This window comes from Eucyclogobius newberryi, unplaced genomic scaffold (genome assembly GCF_026437365.1).
Source record: "Eucyclogobius newberryi isolate DKJ021-1_F unplaced genomic scaffold, fEucNew1.0.hap1 SCAF_15, whole genome shotgun sequence".
Lineage (NCBI taxonomy): Eukaryota > Metazoa > Chordata > Actinopteri > Gobiiformes > Gobiidae > Eucyclogobius > Eucyclogobius newberryi.
In genome coordinates this window covers 6577557-6595365 of record NW_027315779.1, presented here as the reverse complement: position 1 = coordinate 6595365, position 17809 = coordinate 6577557, and the positions used below count along the sequence as shown (strand labels likewise).

The following is a 17809-nucleotide window of genomic DNA, read 5'->3' as shown; positions in this document are numbered from 1 at the left end:
GGAAATGGACAAATTTGACCAGCTATGGACCAAATGGTACTTTTTTATTTTAATCTAAATGTGTAGTTTGCTCTCTGGTCGTGTTCTATTTGTTTTTGTGTTTCAGGTTTAATCTTTTGAAAAATAAGACGGTCAGATATAGAAGACGGTCAGATATAGACCTGAGTTACAAGTGGGACAAATTGGCCTTTTTAGCGTCTGAAGCACCAGTAAAAATGGGGGTCAAAAGCCCAGTGACGCCCGCTCTCCTAATCCTGACTCTAAATGGATGTAAAATGCAGGTCTGTCTGGCTCAAGACCCGGAGAGAGGAAAACTGTGGCTCTTCGGTTTGACAAGCTCAGAACAGAGTCACCGAAACATGTCACCGGCATCAAATGAGCTCTGGTGTGAATTATATGTAGTCTATGGTTATTACAATCCTTCACCAAGGCACTATGACCAACAGTCTAATATACAAACCCATCAGAGAAGGACTGCTGCCATAGCAATTTACACTTCACATTTTGAATAATCAAAGTCCTCAATATGCTGCCTATAATAGACTGAAACCTTCACAGCTCGCTTGCATCAGCAGTTAGCATCACTTTTACATAAGAAAATGTAGAAACAATAGGATTTTGGCCCATTACAAGGCTGTAAACAAAGAAGATTAGTTTCAGGTCAAACTCACAGTGTAAACAAAAACAAAAATAGGATAGGCTATTCTTCGGCCCGGTGGGCGGGGCTTACTCAGAGTAGGATAAATATCAAAGTTCATAGAATAGATCCTCAGATTGAGAATGACCTTTGGATGAGAGTCAAAACACGTGTCCAGATGACAACAACTGAATCTTTTTCTACCATGAATCACTCCTGGATGAATGAGGACTGGATTACACCAACAAGTGTATTTATAAAGCACTTTTAAAACAACCTCTGCTGACCAAAGGGCTTTGAATAAAAGTAGATTTTGTAGAGTTACAAAGATGGGTTGACGCCCACTTAATGCGTACCCTTTGAAGTCTATAAATGACCATTTTGACAGTTTAGACAATGTTACTTCCTGGTTGGACACGAGCAGCAGATGTAGGTAGAAGCAATTAACTGTTACCTAGCAACCATATTGTAAACAAACCAATTACATAATAGTTATGATTTGACAAATAATAATGCCTGATAACGCCTTGATGTTGTTAAATGATTGTTTAAAATGATGTACGTTGTGTGTAAACTGTCTTTTCCTTTCCAATGGAACGTCGCTTAATGATGACATCGCAGAAGGATTCAGCTCGACTTCCTGTTATTTTTCTTTCCTTTTATTTTTCCATTTTTCTTCACACACTGGCACTTGAAGTAAAATGTAGATATATATATATATTTAACACAGGTTCTTTCCCGACAATTAAAGTCATAATCAAACAAACATAAAAACCTGTCATATTATTCCATCCATTTGGTTTAAGAGCACAGTCTTGTCAATAATCTAAAATAAATGCACCTCATCTGCCAAACTATTGCACAGAGTTTCACAAAATAGAGTCACTTCTGATTTCCAACATAAATGTATGAGATGGGAACCTCTTCCCCCGGGCTTCACTCTGCAGCTATTATATTCAAAATACAGGGATTTTTTTTAAATATGAAATGTGGCTTTAGTGCACTTTTGATCCTATTAAATCAGAACTTTTCTCGAAATTCATGAAATACTTTTTAAAAATGGCACCTCCCAGTCAGTGTCTGTGTGTGTGAAGTGGATGTATCGTTTCACCCTGCACAGTGGCTCTTGGGTGAGGAGGAGGACACCTGTTGGTCACTGGACAGAAAAGGACTCTATAAAACATTCTCTGGCTCTGAACCCGTTTAAATTCAAATGATCTCGTGTTTGGATTAAAAGTATACGTCTGGTGGAGGATTTCACTTGCTGCCGTCACCTGTCCCAGTTGAGCGGCCTGCTTCAATAGCTCCTTCTTTTTGATCTCCCCCCGTCGGGCGTGGAAGGGGTTTTGTTGACTCTGGATCACGATGACCACTTCCTCTAAACCTGGAAACCACCGACGGAGAAAGAGAGGAGATCTTTTAGTCAATTGTGTCACCGCTCATGTCAAATCTGTCAGTTCAAGTGTAAGAAAACCTAAACATACTAATTGAAATTGATATTATTAATCAAACGCTATGAATTGATTAAGTCATTATTACAGTATAAAGTCAACAACAGCTGTCTTTGTGCGTTATCATTCAAAATAACTGTATTTATCCCCGAGAGGCTAAGCACATAATGTTAAATGTCAACGTAACCTTCTTGACACAGTGAACATCCTGTAACAGAAATACAGTAAATTGTACAAATGAAATGAGTACGGCTAAGAAGGACTACAAATCAGTTATTGCGGAGTCAACATTAGATTTTCTTTTCCAACTGTGGCTGCGAGAACATGATGAAAAAATAATATTTAGAGAGGAAAGAACATTTGCACTTTGAATTATTTGGAATTATGAAGCATGAACAAACCTTGTAATATGTGTAACAGATTGTCAAGGGATAATCATAAGAAATCCAGAAAAATATAAACATAACAACAGAACTCTATTCCGAAAAAATAAGTCTAAATAACTTGTGGTTATGAAGTTGTAACCACATAGTAAGAATGAAGAATTATATATGTCAATACTCGTGTACTTTCAAGATGCACTGTCATTTTTCTGATGGACGGCCCACTACCTGCTTGTCTCCATGGAGATGGTAATGCTATGGCAGAAATGTTCCAAAGTCGAACATTAAAATATCTCCATGGCACCACCAGGCCTAGTTACAGATTATATCTATGGAGAGGTGACCCTGTTAAAGGTTAAAATACATGTTTTTCAAGGTATTTCTGAGCAACAAAAACACCTGTAATCAAATAAATGCAAAACAGATTTAATCAATTGAATTAAATAATGCCATAATATTAAACCTTCTAAGGAAAGCAACAAGATCTCCATGGAGACAAGCAAATCAGGCAATGAAAGAAGTGAGCAATATTATTGTCTGATATTCCATATTTTCAATTTGTTCCCAAAATTTAAAAATAAATAAATAAATAATTATATATATATATATACATAAAGGCAAGGCAAGGCAAGTTTATTTGTAGAGCACATTTCATACACAAGGCAATTCAAAGTGCTTCACAGCAGGAAAAATGCATTCAAATCACAAAGAAATTACAGAAACAGAAATACAATAAAATTAACTAAATTAAAAATTATCAATCCAACTGATTTTCTAAACTAATAAAATCACAAACAAAAGAGAAGAGTGCAAAGAAAAAATCCTTTCAGTCATATGCGCAGCTAAACAAAACTGTTTTTAGCTTAGATTTGAACATTGTCAGAGTAGAAGCCTGTCTCACATCTTCAGGAAGACTGTTCCAGGTTTTAGCTGCATAAAACTGAAACGCAGATTCCCCATGTTTTGTCCTGACTCTGGGCACCAGCAGGAGGCCGGTCCCTGAGGTCCTCAGAGTCCGAGATGGTTCATATGGCACTAACATATCCAAGATGTACTTTGGTGCTAGGCCATGGAGAGACTTGTCCACAAGCAGAGCTGCTTTAAAGTCTATTCTCTGAGCCACAGGGAGCCAGTGCAGAGACCTGAGAACAGGACTAATGTGATCATACTTCCTGGTTCTGGTCAGGACCCGAGCAGCTGCGTTCTGGATGTACTGTAGCTGTTTTACAACTCGTTTGGAGAGGCCAGTGAGCAGGCCGTTACAGTAGTCTAATCTACTGGAGACAAACGCATGGATAAGTCTCTCTAAATCTGGTTTTGACACTATATTTTTGACTTTGGCAATGTTTTTTAGATGGTAAAAAGCTGCTGATGCTATTGATTTGACGTGGCTATTAAAGTTCAAGTCTGAGTCCATTATTACCCCCAGATTTCTAACTTGGTTTGTAGGTTTTAGAGCGAGACTCTGGAGGTGACCGCTAACACTTTCTCTTTGTTTCTGTGGGCCAAAAACGATTATTTCAGTCTTGTCTGAGTTCAGCTGGGGAAAGTTGTTTTGCATCCACAAACTGATCTGTTGGATGCAGTGACAGAGTGAATCTACTGGTCCATAGTCACCTGCCGATAGTGAAACATAGATCTGAGTGTCGTCTGCATAATTGTGATAGGACACATTTTCACTGCGTATCAACTGACCTAACGGCAGCATGTAGAGGTTGAACAGAAGGGGACCCAGGACTGACCCTTGGGGCACTCCACAGGTCAGGGTCATGTGGTCTGAGACACAGCTACCAATTTCAACAAAGTACTTCCTGTCTTCCAGATAGGACCTTAACCAGTTTAGGGCAGTGGCAGTGACTTGGAGTTTGGTTTCTTTATTTAATTCATGTTTATTTGTGTTGTTTTGGGAGTTAGCCTTCCTCCCTGGGGTGCCCGAACTAAACCCAGACTAAACCAAGTCTAATCCAGGTCCAAAACCCGGAGTCCGCTCACACATCGCTGCTTATAATCACCCGCATTAGTCCCAGTGCCAGCTCTGAGCCCCTGGTGATGGTTGTCACCCGGCGGGGAGAGTTTTCAGGCACAGATGTGTGAGCGGACTTCTTGTGCATAACCGTGTGGCACTTGCCCTGCCACGAGCTCAGTCCCAGTTTCCCCGGTGATGTGCTCGAGATGGGCTCGTGCCAATTTAACCAGAATAAACAAAGACCAGGTCCAGGACAATAAAGAAGTCGTACGTGCGGATCTCGTGTCGTGCGGTCAGTCTGTGCCAGGTGCACACAGACTGGGACAAGGAGTTTGGGTGAATGTGAAGTGAGGGTGGGGATTTATCCGGTTTCCCAAATATACGTTCTTCTCTAGGCTGAGCACCTGAGTCTGCCTGGTCCAGCCTGGTCCGGCCTGGTCCGGCCTGGTCCGGCCTGGTCCAGCCTGCTCAATAACAGGTGTCCAACGCCGGAGATGGAGCTTTAAGAGCCGAGTGCTTAAATACTGCATTGTTTACGTGAGTGGGAGAGAAAGAAAAAAATCACGTAGAATTGGACAGTATTCATTATCCTATAACTTATCATTTGTGTTATTGACGCCCATGAAGGTTGTTTTCTTATGATTGTCCCGTCCATATGGGCATAGTAACATGACTGTTTTGAAGCTTATGATTCTGGCCATTCACAGAATCCACCACATATTCCACCTCCACCTCATATTTCAGCATGTTCACACCTCTTGTTTAAAATTCTAGGTGCGCTGTCAGCAATTGTGCCGAGGAAAGATGTCAGGAAATGAGCTCCGCAGAGCCCGAGTTAACACTAAGACCGGGGATAAAAAACAGCCCTATGAGTTAAAGACACGGCTAAGCAGCTTCAGGATGAGGTAACACACGTGGTTGTTTTCAGTCCAATAAACACTTGTAAAACTTAAAATTTGGCAAAATCTTTTAATAAGTTAGCGGTTTATGAAGTTTCACAAACAGAATTTAAATACAAAATAGGTCCTGTGCTCATTACTTACCTCAAAGCTAGTGAGCAAGCTTTTATATTTACATGTATTTATTTTTCTGAATCCCTATGGGGAAAAATGAATGGTATATTTATTCCCAGAACCAATCGGTGAGCAGTCACTGTTGAGCTCCATTAAGTGCATCTTTAAAATTGCAATGTTTTTTCTCACACACACTGCATCTCCCCTGGCGTAGATGCAAAGAGGATTAGCACACAAGTCATAGTCTCTATTGTAATTGAATTGTAACTAGAACAACACTGCAGCACTCAGTCCAAGTCTCTTCTTTGAGCCAATAAAGACGATTTGAGTTCAGGTCAAGTCAAATCTGTACAGTGTGTATCTCACCCAGAGCTGTGTGCCTCCGGGCGTCTGCTGCCTGTGAGCAAACATACACAAAACACTTCAGTATGTGACGAATGAAACAGAAAGGCAAAGCAAACAAAGCAACACACCTGAGTCTGCCCTCTGTCTGCAGCCGTGGGACCTGGAGTGAGAGACAGAGGCTCGAGTTAGGCTGCTCTATAATGAGATGCAATGATTTAATAGTGTTTTATAGGGTCGAAAATATCACATTACAGCACATTGGAGGCGAGTCTGTCTGATAATACTACTTACATCTAAAATGAAGGATAAAGAGGCCCAAAAGAGAAGGCTTGCATTCCTGATAGTGCATTGTAAATAGGAAAAAGACAATATTGTCCTCCACAAACGATAAATGATAAATTAGCAACGTCGCCACAGTGATATACATTTTAAAACCTAATATTTGATCTCTTTTGGATGGGAAGAAGGCTGTAAAACATTGTACATAATGAGAAGTTAAAACTCTTGAATTGATCAATCATAATTTTCTATCCAATTTTATTTTGTCTTATTAAAAATGTAATTAAAAAATAAATGTTCTGATCATAAACAACAGCCTACAGCCTTTTAATAATTGTCATTTAAACCAAACTGTACAATTTCCTCTTGCTTTTCAGATAAGATAAGATAAGATATTCCTTTATTGTCTACACATGTGGAAATTTCATTGTTGCAACGCAGGTAGAAACAGAGGGAAAGGAAGTTTAAAAAACACTCTTAATAGAAGAACTCTTATAAACAAAACTCTTATAAACAAAAACTCTTATAAACAAAAACTCCTATAGACAAAACCTCTCATTTCCTAATAAGGAATGGAGGGGAAAAATAAAGATAAAATAATAAAATAAAAAAACCAGCCAGCGTAAGGCAAGATAATACTAATATTATTTTACTGACAGAAACTGTGGACCTCTCAAATAATGGACCTCTCGACCCATAGAGAGAGAAATGACTGAATCTCAATCTCAATTAAAATAAGATACTTTTTTTTAATCTTTGTATTGTGTGAGCCACTATATCCAAGTGATTTCCCTTTTGGATCGATAAAGTCTGTCAAAGTGCAAGTCTAAATGATTGCACAGCTCTAGTATTGAATCCTTTTGGTTCATGTGATCGACTGGGCTTAAGTAACAGTCTGAACAGAAGCTCAATCCTCCAGTGAGAGAAGCTGAGACTCATCTTCCATAAGGCACCAAGCAAATAACATTATAAAGACTGTGATTCAGGCAACTTCTGTGTAACTAACGAGAAATAGGCTCAAGTTTATTGCGTGGATTTCTAGTTTATGAAGTGTGTGCTTGCAAATTATTCTTGTGTTTGAATATTTGATGTAGGCTCATTGAGAATTTTCAACAGTTTTTCCCCAAAATAGATTCTTCCTGTATTGACTGTATGATTAGATGTAGTGTGGTGCTTTTGTGTAATATCGTGCCTCCAATCATCGTTGTTTACAATTGTGAATGACACTGTGTAAAGATGACACAAAATGCATTGATAAAATATGAAATCACCATGGAAATCACTGCCAAGCCAAACACAAGAGCGAGAACTTCCAAATTCGCCTTTCAAAATAATTGAAATATGCTTCGTGCACTATTTTGTACCGCTGGAAATCTAATTAAAATATAACCAAAAGGTAACATTTTTTATATAGTATTCCTGTAGATACACACCACGTTCAATTCAATCAAACAATATAAGTCTAATTGATTTTTTACTGCATGTTAGTTTTGTTTTGAAAGTCTATTGTTTACTTCCTTTGTTCAGGCCAAAAGCATCTCGCTTAACAATAGCAGATAGCCTTTAGCAGTCGATGTTTCTGACTAAATATGACCTTAAATCAAACTTACCGAGCACATAAAGGCTCTGCAGCAGGAGTATGTATCCGTAAAACTCCATTATAGATTGTCATCTCTGCACACACTGCGGTGTTTGTCCATTTTTCATGGTGAACTGTGGGAGAAAATAACAAACATTCCCGCTGCGCCGCCGTGACTGGAGAGAACGCGGGGCTGCAGTGACCTCTAGTGGAAGAAGTTTGATCTACGGTAAAATAAGATAATCCTTCAAAGTCACGCAAGGGGAAATTTTGTTGTTACAACGCAGTAGAAACAGGAGGAAAGACAGATTATAGGAAGTTTCAAAAACACACTCTTAATAGAACTCTTATGAACAAAACAAAAAAACTCTTATTAACAAAACTCCTCTCCTATCTTAATAGGGGATGGAGGGGGGGGGGGGGGGGGGGGAAATGAAATAAAATAAAATAGATAATAAAAATACAGAATAAAGATAATAATAAAATAATGATAATAGAATAAAATAAAAATAGAATAAAATAAAGTAAAAATAACTAGCACAAGACTAGGTAATACTATTAGCAGGTAAGTAAACCGTATAAAAAAACAAAATAGAACACTCTTATTTACAGGTATTGCACATGGTTGATTCAGTATTGCACATGAATATGATGGTATTGCACATGGTTACATCAGTATTGCACATGTTCAGGGCTAACAGTGATTGTTGTAGAGTCTGACAGCAGCAGAAGGAAAGACCTGTAAAACGTCTCCTTCACACAGCGAGGGTGGATCAGTCTCTCACTGAAGCTGCTCTCCAGAGCGGAGAGAGTGTCCTGCAGGGGGTGACACTCATGGTCCAGCATAGATGTGAATCTAGCCAGGACCCTTCTGTCCCCCACCTCCTGCACCGAGTCCAGAGCACAGCCCAGGACGGAGCTGGACTTCTTGATGACTCTGTCCAGCCTCTTCCTCTCCCTCTCTGTGATGCTGCTGCTCCAGCAGGCCACACCGTACAGGAGGGCTGATGCCACCACAGAGTCGTAGAAGGTCTTCAGGAGTGGCCCTGTCACTCCAAAAGACCTGAGTCTCCTCAGGAGGTAGAGCCGACTCTGGCTCTTCCTGTACAGTGCGTCTGTGTTATGAGTCCAGTCAAGTTTGTGGTTCAGATGAACACCCAGGTACTTGTATGAGTCCACTCTCTCAATGTCCCGTCCCTGGATGTTCACTGGTGAGGGGGCAGTGGGGTGGCGTCTGCGGAAATCCACCACCATCTCCTTGGTCTTCCCCGCGTTGATGAGGAGGTGGTTCCGCTGACACCAGTCCACAAAGTCCTGCGCCAGTCCCCTGTACTCCGCGTCATCGTCGTCCGTGATGAGTCCGATGGTGGCAGAGTCATCAGAGAACTTCTGCAGGTTCCGCATGGTTTCATAATTGGGGGTTCTCTCTGTTTTATAGCTATTAAATTATGTACTTACCGGTACTCAAATGCATAGAAAAACATATTTTTAATTGTATATCTGGTTTCTTACCTTTATTTTTATTTTTTCATTCACTTTCCCTAGGTTTCAAGTTAGATGTTATATGTTTTTTGACCTGTCTGCCATTGCTTTTGTTTAGAAGATGAGAAGATCTTGCCAAAAAACAATTACACAGCACTCTAATGCAGGATAACACAGGATTACTCAAACATGCATAAACCAATCCAAATGCAACATGCTAAGGATGAGGGAACGCTGTTTAAAAACTCATAAAAGTGGATTTTGCATAACATGTCCTCTTTGAATGATGTATTTTTATCATTTGTGTTTTGGTTCCTCTCTACAGTCCAAGGGGGACCCAGTTATAACCTACAAGAAGAACTGAATCAGGAGCGATACGTCAGGATGAGGCTGAGTGAGACGTCCCGGGACACAGACGAACAGGCCGACAGTGACAGACGTTACAGAAAGTAGGAATGTTTGTTTTCCACATAGATACAGTAACTCGGTGCACAAAATGGGTCAAGGACAAACCATTTCTCTGTTGGGTAAAATATCTGTTCAGTTGTTATGTTGCTTCTCTGAAATCACTGTTACATTGGAGTGAGGATGAAAATATGTCAGGACAGTTTTATGTTTTATTCGTTAAGCAATATATGACAAAGAGTGTGTCAGTCTTCATGTTTTCTATGTGCCTTTCGGAGCTGAAGTGTTCTGTTGTTTCCATTTCTTATATAAAGGGGCAGATGGAGGTCTGGACTGGGCCAGTGCCACTGCCGAGAGCCACAGTACAAAGAAACACAATGATACTTTTATTACCATGTGGTTATTATACTGTTAATTATACTGGGTTTTAACCACTTTGTTTTCACATTTCACACCAGCACCAGCTTTTTAAATCCAGGCTCAAAACGTATTTATTCACACTGACTTATAACACTCAGTAATGTTGCAACACTCTAGTTTGTACAGTTTTATGCTTTTGTATTTCCTTGATTTTTATTGTGAAGCACTTTGGTCACTTTGAGTGTTGTAAAGGGCTCTGATGTGAAGGTTTGATTGATTGATTTTAACAACTTCATTTTTACGTTATAACAAGTGAAGCTTCTAGTTTCAAGGTGGAAATATCTTGCTCATTTCATTGTTGAAAAGGCTCATTTTAAGCTCCACTGAGAGAAACAGGAAACTCTGCTGTTGCCATTAAATTACTGAATGTGCTGTAAAAACCTCAGAATGTGTGCAATATCCTTTTATTTTTCTCACTGTGGTGAAATTGTACACAACATGAATATACATCTGTAAATATGATGTGAGTAATATAGTTAAATTTGAATTCATCCAGCCTTAGCTCAGAGTTAGCTAACAAGACACTTTGTATTTTTATTCTGTGATACAGATTGGGATTCTTAGCTTTATCTTTTATATTTTTGATAACCGTTTTCCTGCTGTTCAGCTGCATAAAAGTAACAAAGAGTTTCCCCTTGGAGATGAGTGAAGAAATTCTGATTATGACATTTATTTTGATGTCTTTATCTGTTAGATTGATCTGACTGGATCATCAAAAGCCTTAAATAAAGAGAGGCCTTCTTCACTCTCATGTTGTGTTCTCATGTTCTGCTTTGGCTTCAGTAAAAGAAAATCCATGGCAGATATTGTATTATTTAAAACTCGCACAGATCCATGCTTAGCTAATTAATTTAATTTCATTCTCAATCTAGCTGAAGATAAATTGAAAGATTGATGGAATTATGGAGTCCTGGTTGCTGCAAAAATATAAAGGTTTTTGAGTTTTTTTTTTTTTTCCTTTATTAAAGATGTATTCAATATTAAGGGACAGCAATAGTCTGTAATAGTTTTGTGTTGTGAAAAATATTACATGATAAATGGCCATTTAAGATAACACATAACTTTATATAAGGCCTTTTAAGGTTGATTTAATTCTGACGTATAGATCTGCTTTGCAAACAGGTTGGGCTGGCCAGACAAACATATTTTTGCAAAACTAAAAACTTTTTACCACGATATAATGCATTTGTTTACAAGCCTCTTCATATTTAATCATATGTTATATTTTATTCTCCTTCGTCATTGTTTTATGTTACAGCACATCGCCACACCAAATTCCTTGTTTGTAAAATTCGTTCACTTACAAGGGAAATCAACTTTTTTCTGATTGTGCTCATGTGACAGTTGTTTGTGCCCATGTGGTTTGTGCTCATGTGGTTTGTGCTGCGGGTTATGGTCATGGTTATGGTCATGCTTATGGGATGAGGAGCAGAGTGGAGGTGAAGCTGGTGAAGGTCTCCACCGTCTCCCTGTACTCGCTCCCGTAGACGTGCGCGAGCAGGTAGTTCAGGATCCCGACCAGGCACATCAGCACCAGGAAGAACAGGATCCGCTTCCCAAACAGGTAGCCGGGGGTGCTGTCGGGGGCACAGGGAGGGGCCAGGTAAGTGACGTGTGACCAAAAAGTACTGAGAACCAAGTACCAGTGAACATTTACCTTTGGGAGGTTTGCCCCATGTACCCGATAAAGTACTTATGCCGCACAACGAGGTACAGGAGACCCGCGAAGGCCGCTGGAGCTAAGGAAGAACAAAGAAATACTGTACTACATCCATGGGGTTCAGAGTGACAGAATATTTACAATGCTAAACAAAATATTAAAGCCGCGCTAGCGCCGATGATGGCTCTCGCCACCCGTCTAGTCTAAAGACTTTATAGTTTATTCCCCTCCTCCCTGTAGCTCCGTCACTTAGCAACAGAGACCCGCTGCTAATGCTAACGCTAATGCTTATATCGCGGCACGAGAGGAAATGTTCCATCAAAATAAAAGAGGAAGAGGAAGTGAAGGCATTCATTGCGCCCCTGCTGGCCAATTGTGAAAAATACACAATATCTGTAATGCACTTTTTTTCATGGCGTCTTGAGGAGAATATAATCCATAAGTTTCAAACAAATCAGACAATGTTGAGTTTTTCACACAATGGGTAGGGGGCGCTATAGAGTAAATTTGTTACATGGTATTAATTATTTCCAATCAGATCATAAAAACGCATTAGTGAGTGAAATATGAGCTCCGTAGATCAATTCCATTAGGACATTTTTGGAGGGCGTAAGGAATATCAAAAATAAATAAATTTTGTATTAAATTTCAATGTCTTTAGATACAAAAGGTGTTGTTTTGTTGCAAAAGTATGATTTTGAAAAAAAAAAGTCAAGTGTGGCGGTGCCACTTTGATTCAACATGGCTGACTTCCTGTTTATCATAGAGCGATGCTGCCAGATGTGTTTTACTCGTCACAGGTCAGAGGTCAAATGTAGCTCTATCACTGTCCCAAGTCTCATGTGCCTAGGCCAAAGATAAAGCGTTTCATGTTTTTTCTTTTTTGCTCTACGCGACGGGCGTTCTCGCAAGCTCCATTTTATTCGAGTTCGAGCCGATCGCGTCTATGTCCCCATGTGGGACCTTTCATCAATGTTCAGGAGGTCAAAAAATCCTGAGTAGTGGCAAAATGACCATGAATAATAACAACAATAAGAAACCAGGCGAGAACAAAGACTTGAGCATTCTGTGGAATGAATTCCACTCCATGGCTCAAGCGCTCGAGCCAATTATGTCTTTTGAATGGTGAAAAGTCCTTAAAATGTTGCCAATAACAGAAAGGTGAAGCTCATTAATACGTCATGATTTGTACAAATGGTTCACAGTAACATTTTCATTCATACATTTTATGTCATTGAGCTGTTTTTATATCCAAAGAGTTATATACGTTTGCCATACACACCAAACCGCAATCTTCTGACAAAGTTGTTACAAATGCAAGTCCAAATGCTTTGTTACCGTGCGTGGGATTCACTGTTACCTTGTTTGAGGCAGACTCCAGCACACCACATCACGGCCATGAACGTGGGGTAGGAGTCCATGCAGTTCCGACTGAGGACAAAGCATAAATAGGAACATAAATTGCAACATTAAAGGACGTTTGCTGCGACAAGAAACTATGAAGCAATCACCTGTTTGGACAGCCAGACTCTCAGGGCTTTTTGGAGGTGTTTTGAAACTGTAAGAAAACCGACCAGGACAAAAGAAAATCCACTTGTCTGAACGGATTGGAAAGCTGGAAAAGCTGAGCCACCACTGCAACTGCTACTTTTGAGCACAAGTTGCACAAAACAAGCTAGTGTAGGGGATTTTAAGTTGTAATTGTGAGATGATTTCAAAATATGCTGTTAAAATTATATCTTGCATACTGTATTTAATCTCTTTTTTATTTATTTTATTGTATACTATATATTATAATGCAGGATATCCAAATAAAATGGCAATAACAAATTAAAATAAATAAATAAATCAATAAAACAATTAAAAACACACACTTACACGTACACTATGAGATTAAATCATATAAAACAAGTGCTTTAAAATAATTCAATACAAATAGTCTCTGTGTTTTGTTCCTGGCAATCAGCTTTAGTCAAATCGGGTCAGATAACACGAAATAAATACAATTAAACTTCATTTTAAATGGTTAAAAGCTTTAAATTATTACAGAAATCTATTTAATTTTGCTGTGGGGGTCGTCGGTTTCATAGTTTCCCACTTCTGGTACTACAAATGGCTTTACAAAACACACAAAACACAAGTCATGTACTTTTGTTTTACCATTACTTTTTGCATTAAACAACATAATGCGAAAATAAATAACCCTAACCCTAACCCAAGTACTTTGAGAAGTACAGTTCCTTCACAAATCTACTGTAACTGATGAAGTCAAAGCTCAGGTCCAGTAATGAACCCGACATGTGTGAGTTCTCTCAGAGCATCGTGTTATGGAAAACCAGCGCCGCCACATTTACATGAATAAACAGGTCTTTTATTGTTTCAGACTGGCGCAGACAGAATTAGGGACAGGTGGGGAATAGACGGAAGTATTCGTGGGTTTGATGATCATTTTGTGGACTTTCGATCATTCAAATTATCGTTGTTTTTTTCATCAGACTTTCATAGTTTCATGTGATGTTCATGATTCGTGATGTCCGTAAAGGTGCGTAATATAACGTTGCTGGAGCGGTACCACCTGCCTTGTCTCCATGGAGATGCAATAGCAATAATAGCGTTAAAGTCTGTATGACAGGTTAGAGTGGACGTTTCACGAAAACGTAGTGAACACAATTATATCTCAGATTTCACTAACTGTTTTTCCCCAGTTTCACCGTTTATGTAACGTTTATTTCCTGGTTGGACATGAGCAGCAGATGTGACATAGGTAGAGGTAATTCCACAACCGTTACCTAGCAACCATACTGAAAACAAGAGCCAAAATCCATATAAAATAGTTATGATCTGACAAATAATAATACCATACAACACCTTTAGTTTGTTGAATGATCGTTTAAACTGTCAGAAAAGTGTGTTAGTGAAGTGCCAATGTCACGTTGCACATTGATGACATCACAGAGAGATTCAGCTGTAATTTCAAGCTTCTATTTTTCCAAATTTCTTCAGAAAATGCCACTTAACGGAAGTAAAACTATAATAAATAGGTACCACGGGTGCTATCCCACCAAAGTAACTCAGAATAACAGGAGAGCTTGTCATATAGACCTTAAACATACATAGAGCACCTTTAAAATTGAGATGGAGAAGGATTGAATTAACTTTTCACTATCAAAATGTGAGTTGGCGTGCTAATATCTCAGTAATTGGGGGTTTATTCACACAAAGTTAAACTGGCACAAAGTTTGAAGCTGTCTCTGTCTGCGCAAAACCAAGATGAGATTTGCAAGGTTGTAAATGACACTAAATCACATAGTCTTTCTGGATCAAATAGATACTCTTACTTGGCACAGGACACTCTTTCAATCGCAGCAGCGTGGCTGTTGGGTGACGTGCACTCCTTTTCCACTTTAAGGGCAAAAAAGACTAAAACACAAACAACACAAGGACAATCAACTCGCAGTTTGCACCATCTCAACTCCACAAAATGTACTAAACGTCTCACCATTCTGCAGCACGCTCAGCACGGTGATGATGGCCAGCAGGTAGATGTTCTCCACGACGGTACAGGTGTCCATGGTGACGAGGGGGAACCAAAAATGACGGTTTAGTTTAGTGCAAGAGCAAAACTAGAGATTGACCCCACCTCCGGTCAATGGTTGTGTTATTAGAATGCAAATCTTCTGCTGGCAGCAACATCAGGAACTTCCTCTAATTTTACTATAAGCTGCAGAGAGAGAAGCTTTCTGACACAATAACCCCTACTCCTACTTATAATATTTAATCTGAAGTGATATTTCTCATATTAAACGTTTTGGTTGTGCTTCCCACTGAGATTAAGTTTATGAATGACGAAATCTGTATGTGGACAACATTAAAAGCTTTGAATATTGCGTTTCTTTCACCTATTATTTGCTTTTGTGTGTGTTTGTTTGGTAATACCGGGATCTGTGCATTATTACAATTAGTTTGGATGACTTGTGGTTGAAGTAACACTATTTATAACTCCAACACGCGTCTGAAAAGGTATTACAACTGTTCCTGGCACGTGACGACAGTCCAACAGCACCTACACGTGCAGCCGCGCGGTAATGCAAATGTGACGGATGCGTCACGGGCCACGCGCCTACGTGTCTGCACAATACTTAACAATACTGAGCTGTTTATGAGTGGTTAGAATCACAAATTCGGCTGAGTTAATAAGGCTGAAGTAACTCAAGCTTTGACTCGTGGAAGTGTTGGCTGAACATTTCACAGCGTCGTAACCATTTGTCCTAAATGAGAAGTAACGCGCTGCTTGATGTCACGTGCGCTGCGTTCAACGTCTATTTTTTGGACAAGTGGCTTAAAAATCGTGTTCATCATCATAAATGTAGATGATATCTAAACATACACTTGTGACTCGTCTATAGACACAGGTTAAATCTGCCATGGCCCTGTCAACTCTGCATTGTCCCATATGGTCTAGCGGTTAGGATTCCTGGTTTTCACCCAGGCGGCCCGGGTTCGACTCCCGGTATGGGAACTACCTCTTTTCCAATCCGCACACTTGACGTAGAATATTCCTCCTTTCATCTTTTATTAGCGCATGTATTCTGTGTATTCTGATAGAATTACACTCTAGGGTTTTATTTCTGTAACAAATTGTACCATCACTACATTATTGAATTTAAGGCGACAAGATGGATCACAATCGAGTTGGAATCGCAGTTTAAGTCACTTGGTTTTTTATCGCTATGAAAAATGTCTTTTAACTGTGAGCGTGCTTGCTTTTCCACAAACCTGACTCATACTTAGCATGCCGGAGCCTGCTTGTTATATATATATATATATATATATATATATATATATATATATATATATATATATATATATATATATCCCTCCATATATATAAGATAAGATAAGATATTCCTTTATTGTCCCACATGGGGAATTTTCATTGGTGCAACGCAGGTAGATACAGAGGTAGATACAGAAGAACAGATCACTTATAGGAAGTCTGAAAAACACTTTCAGTAGAAGATCTCCTATAAATAAATAAAAACTCCCATAGACAAATAAATAAATAAATAAATACCATAGCATGTGATCCCGACAGTAGATCGGGATCACATGCAATGGTATTTATTTATTTATATCCATACACACACATACATATATATATATATATATATATACACACATACATACATATATATATATATATATACATACATATACACACATATATATATGTCCTTCCAAAAATACACAAAAAGGATGTTCCACTCAGACCCATAGTGTGCAGCACAGATTCTATCACTTACAATGTGGCCAAGCATTTAACAACTATATTGGCTCCGCTTGTGGGGAATTCGGAACATCATGTGGAAAACACGCACAACTTTGTGGATAAAGTGAAACATCTCCAACTGGACCCAGATGACCTCATGGTTTCATATGATGTTGTGTCCCTGTTCACCTGCATCCCGACCTCTGATGCAGTAGCAGCGGTGAGGATCAGACTGCAGGAAGACACCACCCTACAGGAAAGGACCAAACTGACACCTGAACACATATGTAAACTGTTGGACATCTGTCTGAACACCACTTACTTTCAATTCCGGGGACAATTTTACAGACAGATTTATGGCTGTGCCATGGGCTCGCCCGTCTCTCCCATAGTGGCCAACCTGTACATGGAGCACTTTGAGAAGAAGGCACTGGCCTCATTCTCAGGCATAGCCCCAAAACTGTGGCTCCGCTATGTCGATGATACTTTTGTAACAATCAAGAAACAAGAGCTGGAAACCTTCTCTGATCACATCAATGCTGTGGACCCACATATCAGGTTTACAAGAGAAGACGCTAAGGAGAATCGCTTGGCCTTTCTTGATTGTTCCACGATCAGAGGAGAGGACGGGAAACTCCAAATAGAAGTATATAGGAAACCTACACACACGGACCAGTATCTGCTCTTTGGTTCCAACCACCCACTACAGTACAAGCTGGGGGTGATCAGAACCTTACAACACAGAGCTCAAGGTGTGCCCACCAGCTCAGAGGGCAAGAAGAAAGAGGAAAAACATGTCCGAAATGCCCTCTCAGCCTGTGGTTACCCCGCTTGGGCTCTCAACAGAGTGAAGAGAACCAAGAAGCAGGACAAAAGGGAAACTGAACAGAGAAGGAAGGGTGTTTCTATCCCTTATGTGT

The 17809-nt window shown here is 39.5% G+C and overlaps 2 protein-coding genes and 1 non-coding gene across 4 annotated transcripts in view; 1 reads left to right on the top strand and 2 right to left on the bottom strand.

Annotated features, from left to right (window-relative positions):
* The window catches only part of LOC140360594 (beta-1,3-glucosyltransferase-like), a 36002-nt gene extending 28156 nt beyond the window's left edge, over nucleotides 1–7846 (bottom strand). Inside the window, exons 1-4 of one of the 2 annotated variants that reach the window (XM_072445853.1) lie at nucleotides 7685–7846; nucleotides 5920–5955; nucleotides 5817–5840; nucleotides 1912–2021 (exon numbers count right to left, since the gene is read on the bottom strand). In XM_072445853.1, the coding sequence (XP_072301954.1) occupies nucleotides 1912–2021; nucleotides 5817–5840; nucleotides 5920–5955; nucleotides 7685–7733 (219 nt within the window). In that variant the 5' untranslated portion in view covers nucleotides 7734–7846. Of the gene's footprint in view, nucleotides 1–1911; nucleotides 2022–5816; nucleotides 5848–5919; nucleotides 5956–7684 lie in introns of both variants that reach the window. The other variant, XM_072445852.1, reaches the window with a different exon arrangement.
* A 3340-nt stretch (nucleotides 7847–11186) lies between these two features.
* Nucleotides 11187–15196, bottom strand: alox5ap (arachidonate 5-lipoxygenase-activating protein). The gene is made up of 5 exons (XM_072445506.1): nucleotides 15120–15196; nucleotides 14959–15040; nucleotides 12981–13051; nucleotides 11618–11699; nucleotides 11187–11537 (listed from the first exon to the last, which is right to left on the bottom strand). The coding sequence occupies exons 1-5, from the start codon at nucleotides 15190–15192 to the stop codon at nucleotides 11375–11377; spliced, it is 471 nt and encodes a 156-aa protein (XP_072301607.1). The 5' UTR covers nucleotides 15193–15196; the 3' UTR covers nucleotides 11187–11374.
* An 871-nt stretch (nucleotides 15197–16067) lies between these two features.
* Nucleotides 16068–16139, top strand: trnae-uuc (transfer RNA glutamic acid (anticodon UUC)). Its single transcript has one exon. It is a non-coding gene; the product is annotated as a tRNA-Glu (tRNA).
* Nucleotides 16140–17809: the final 1670 nt, after the last annotated feature.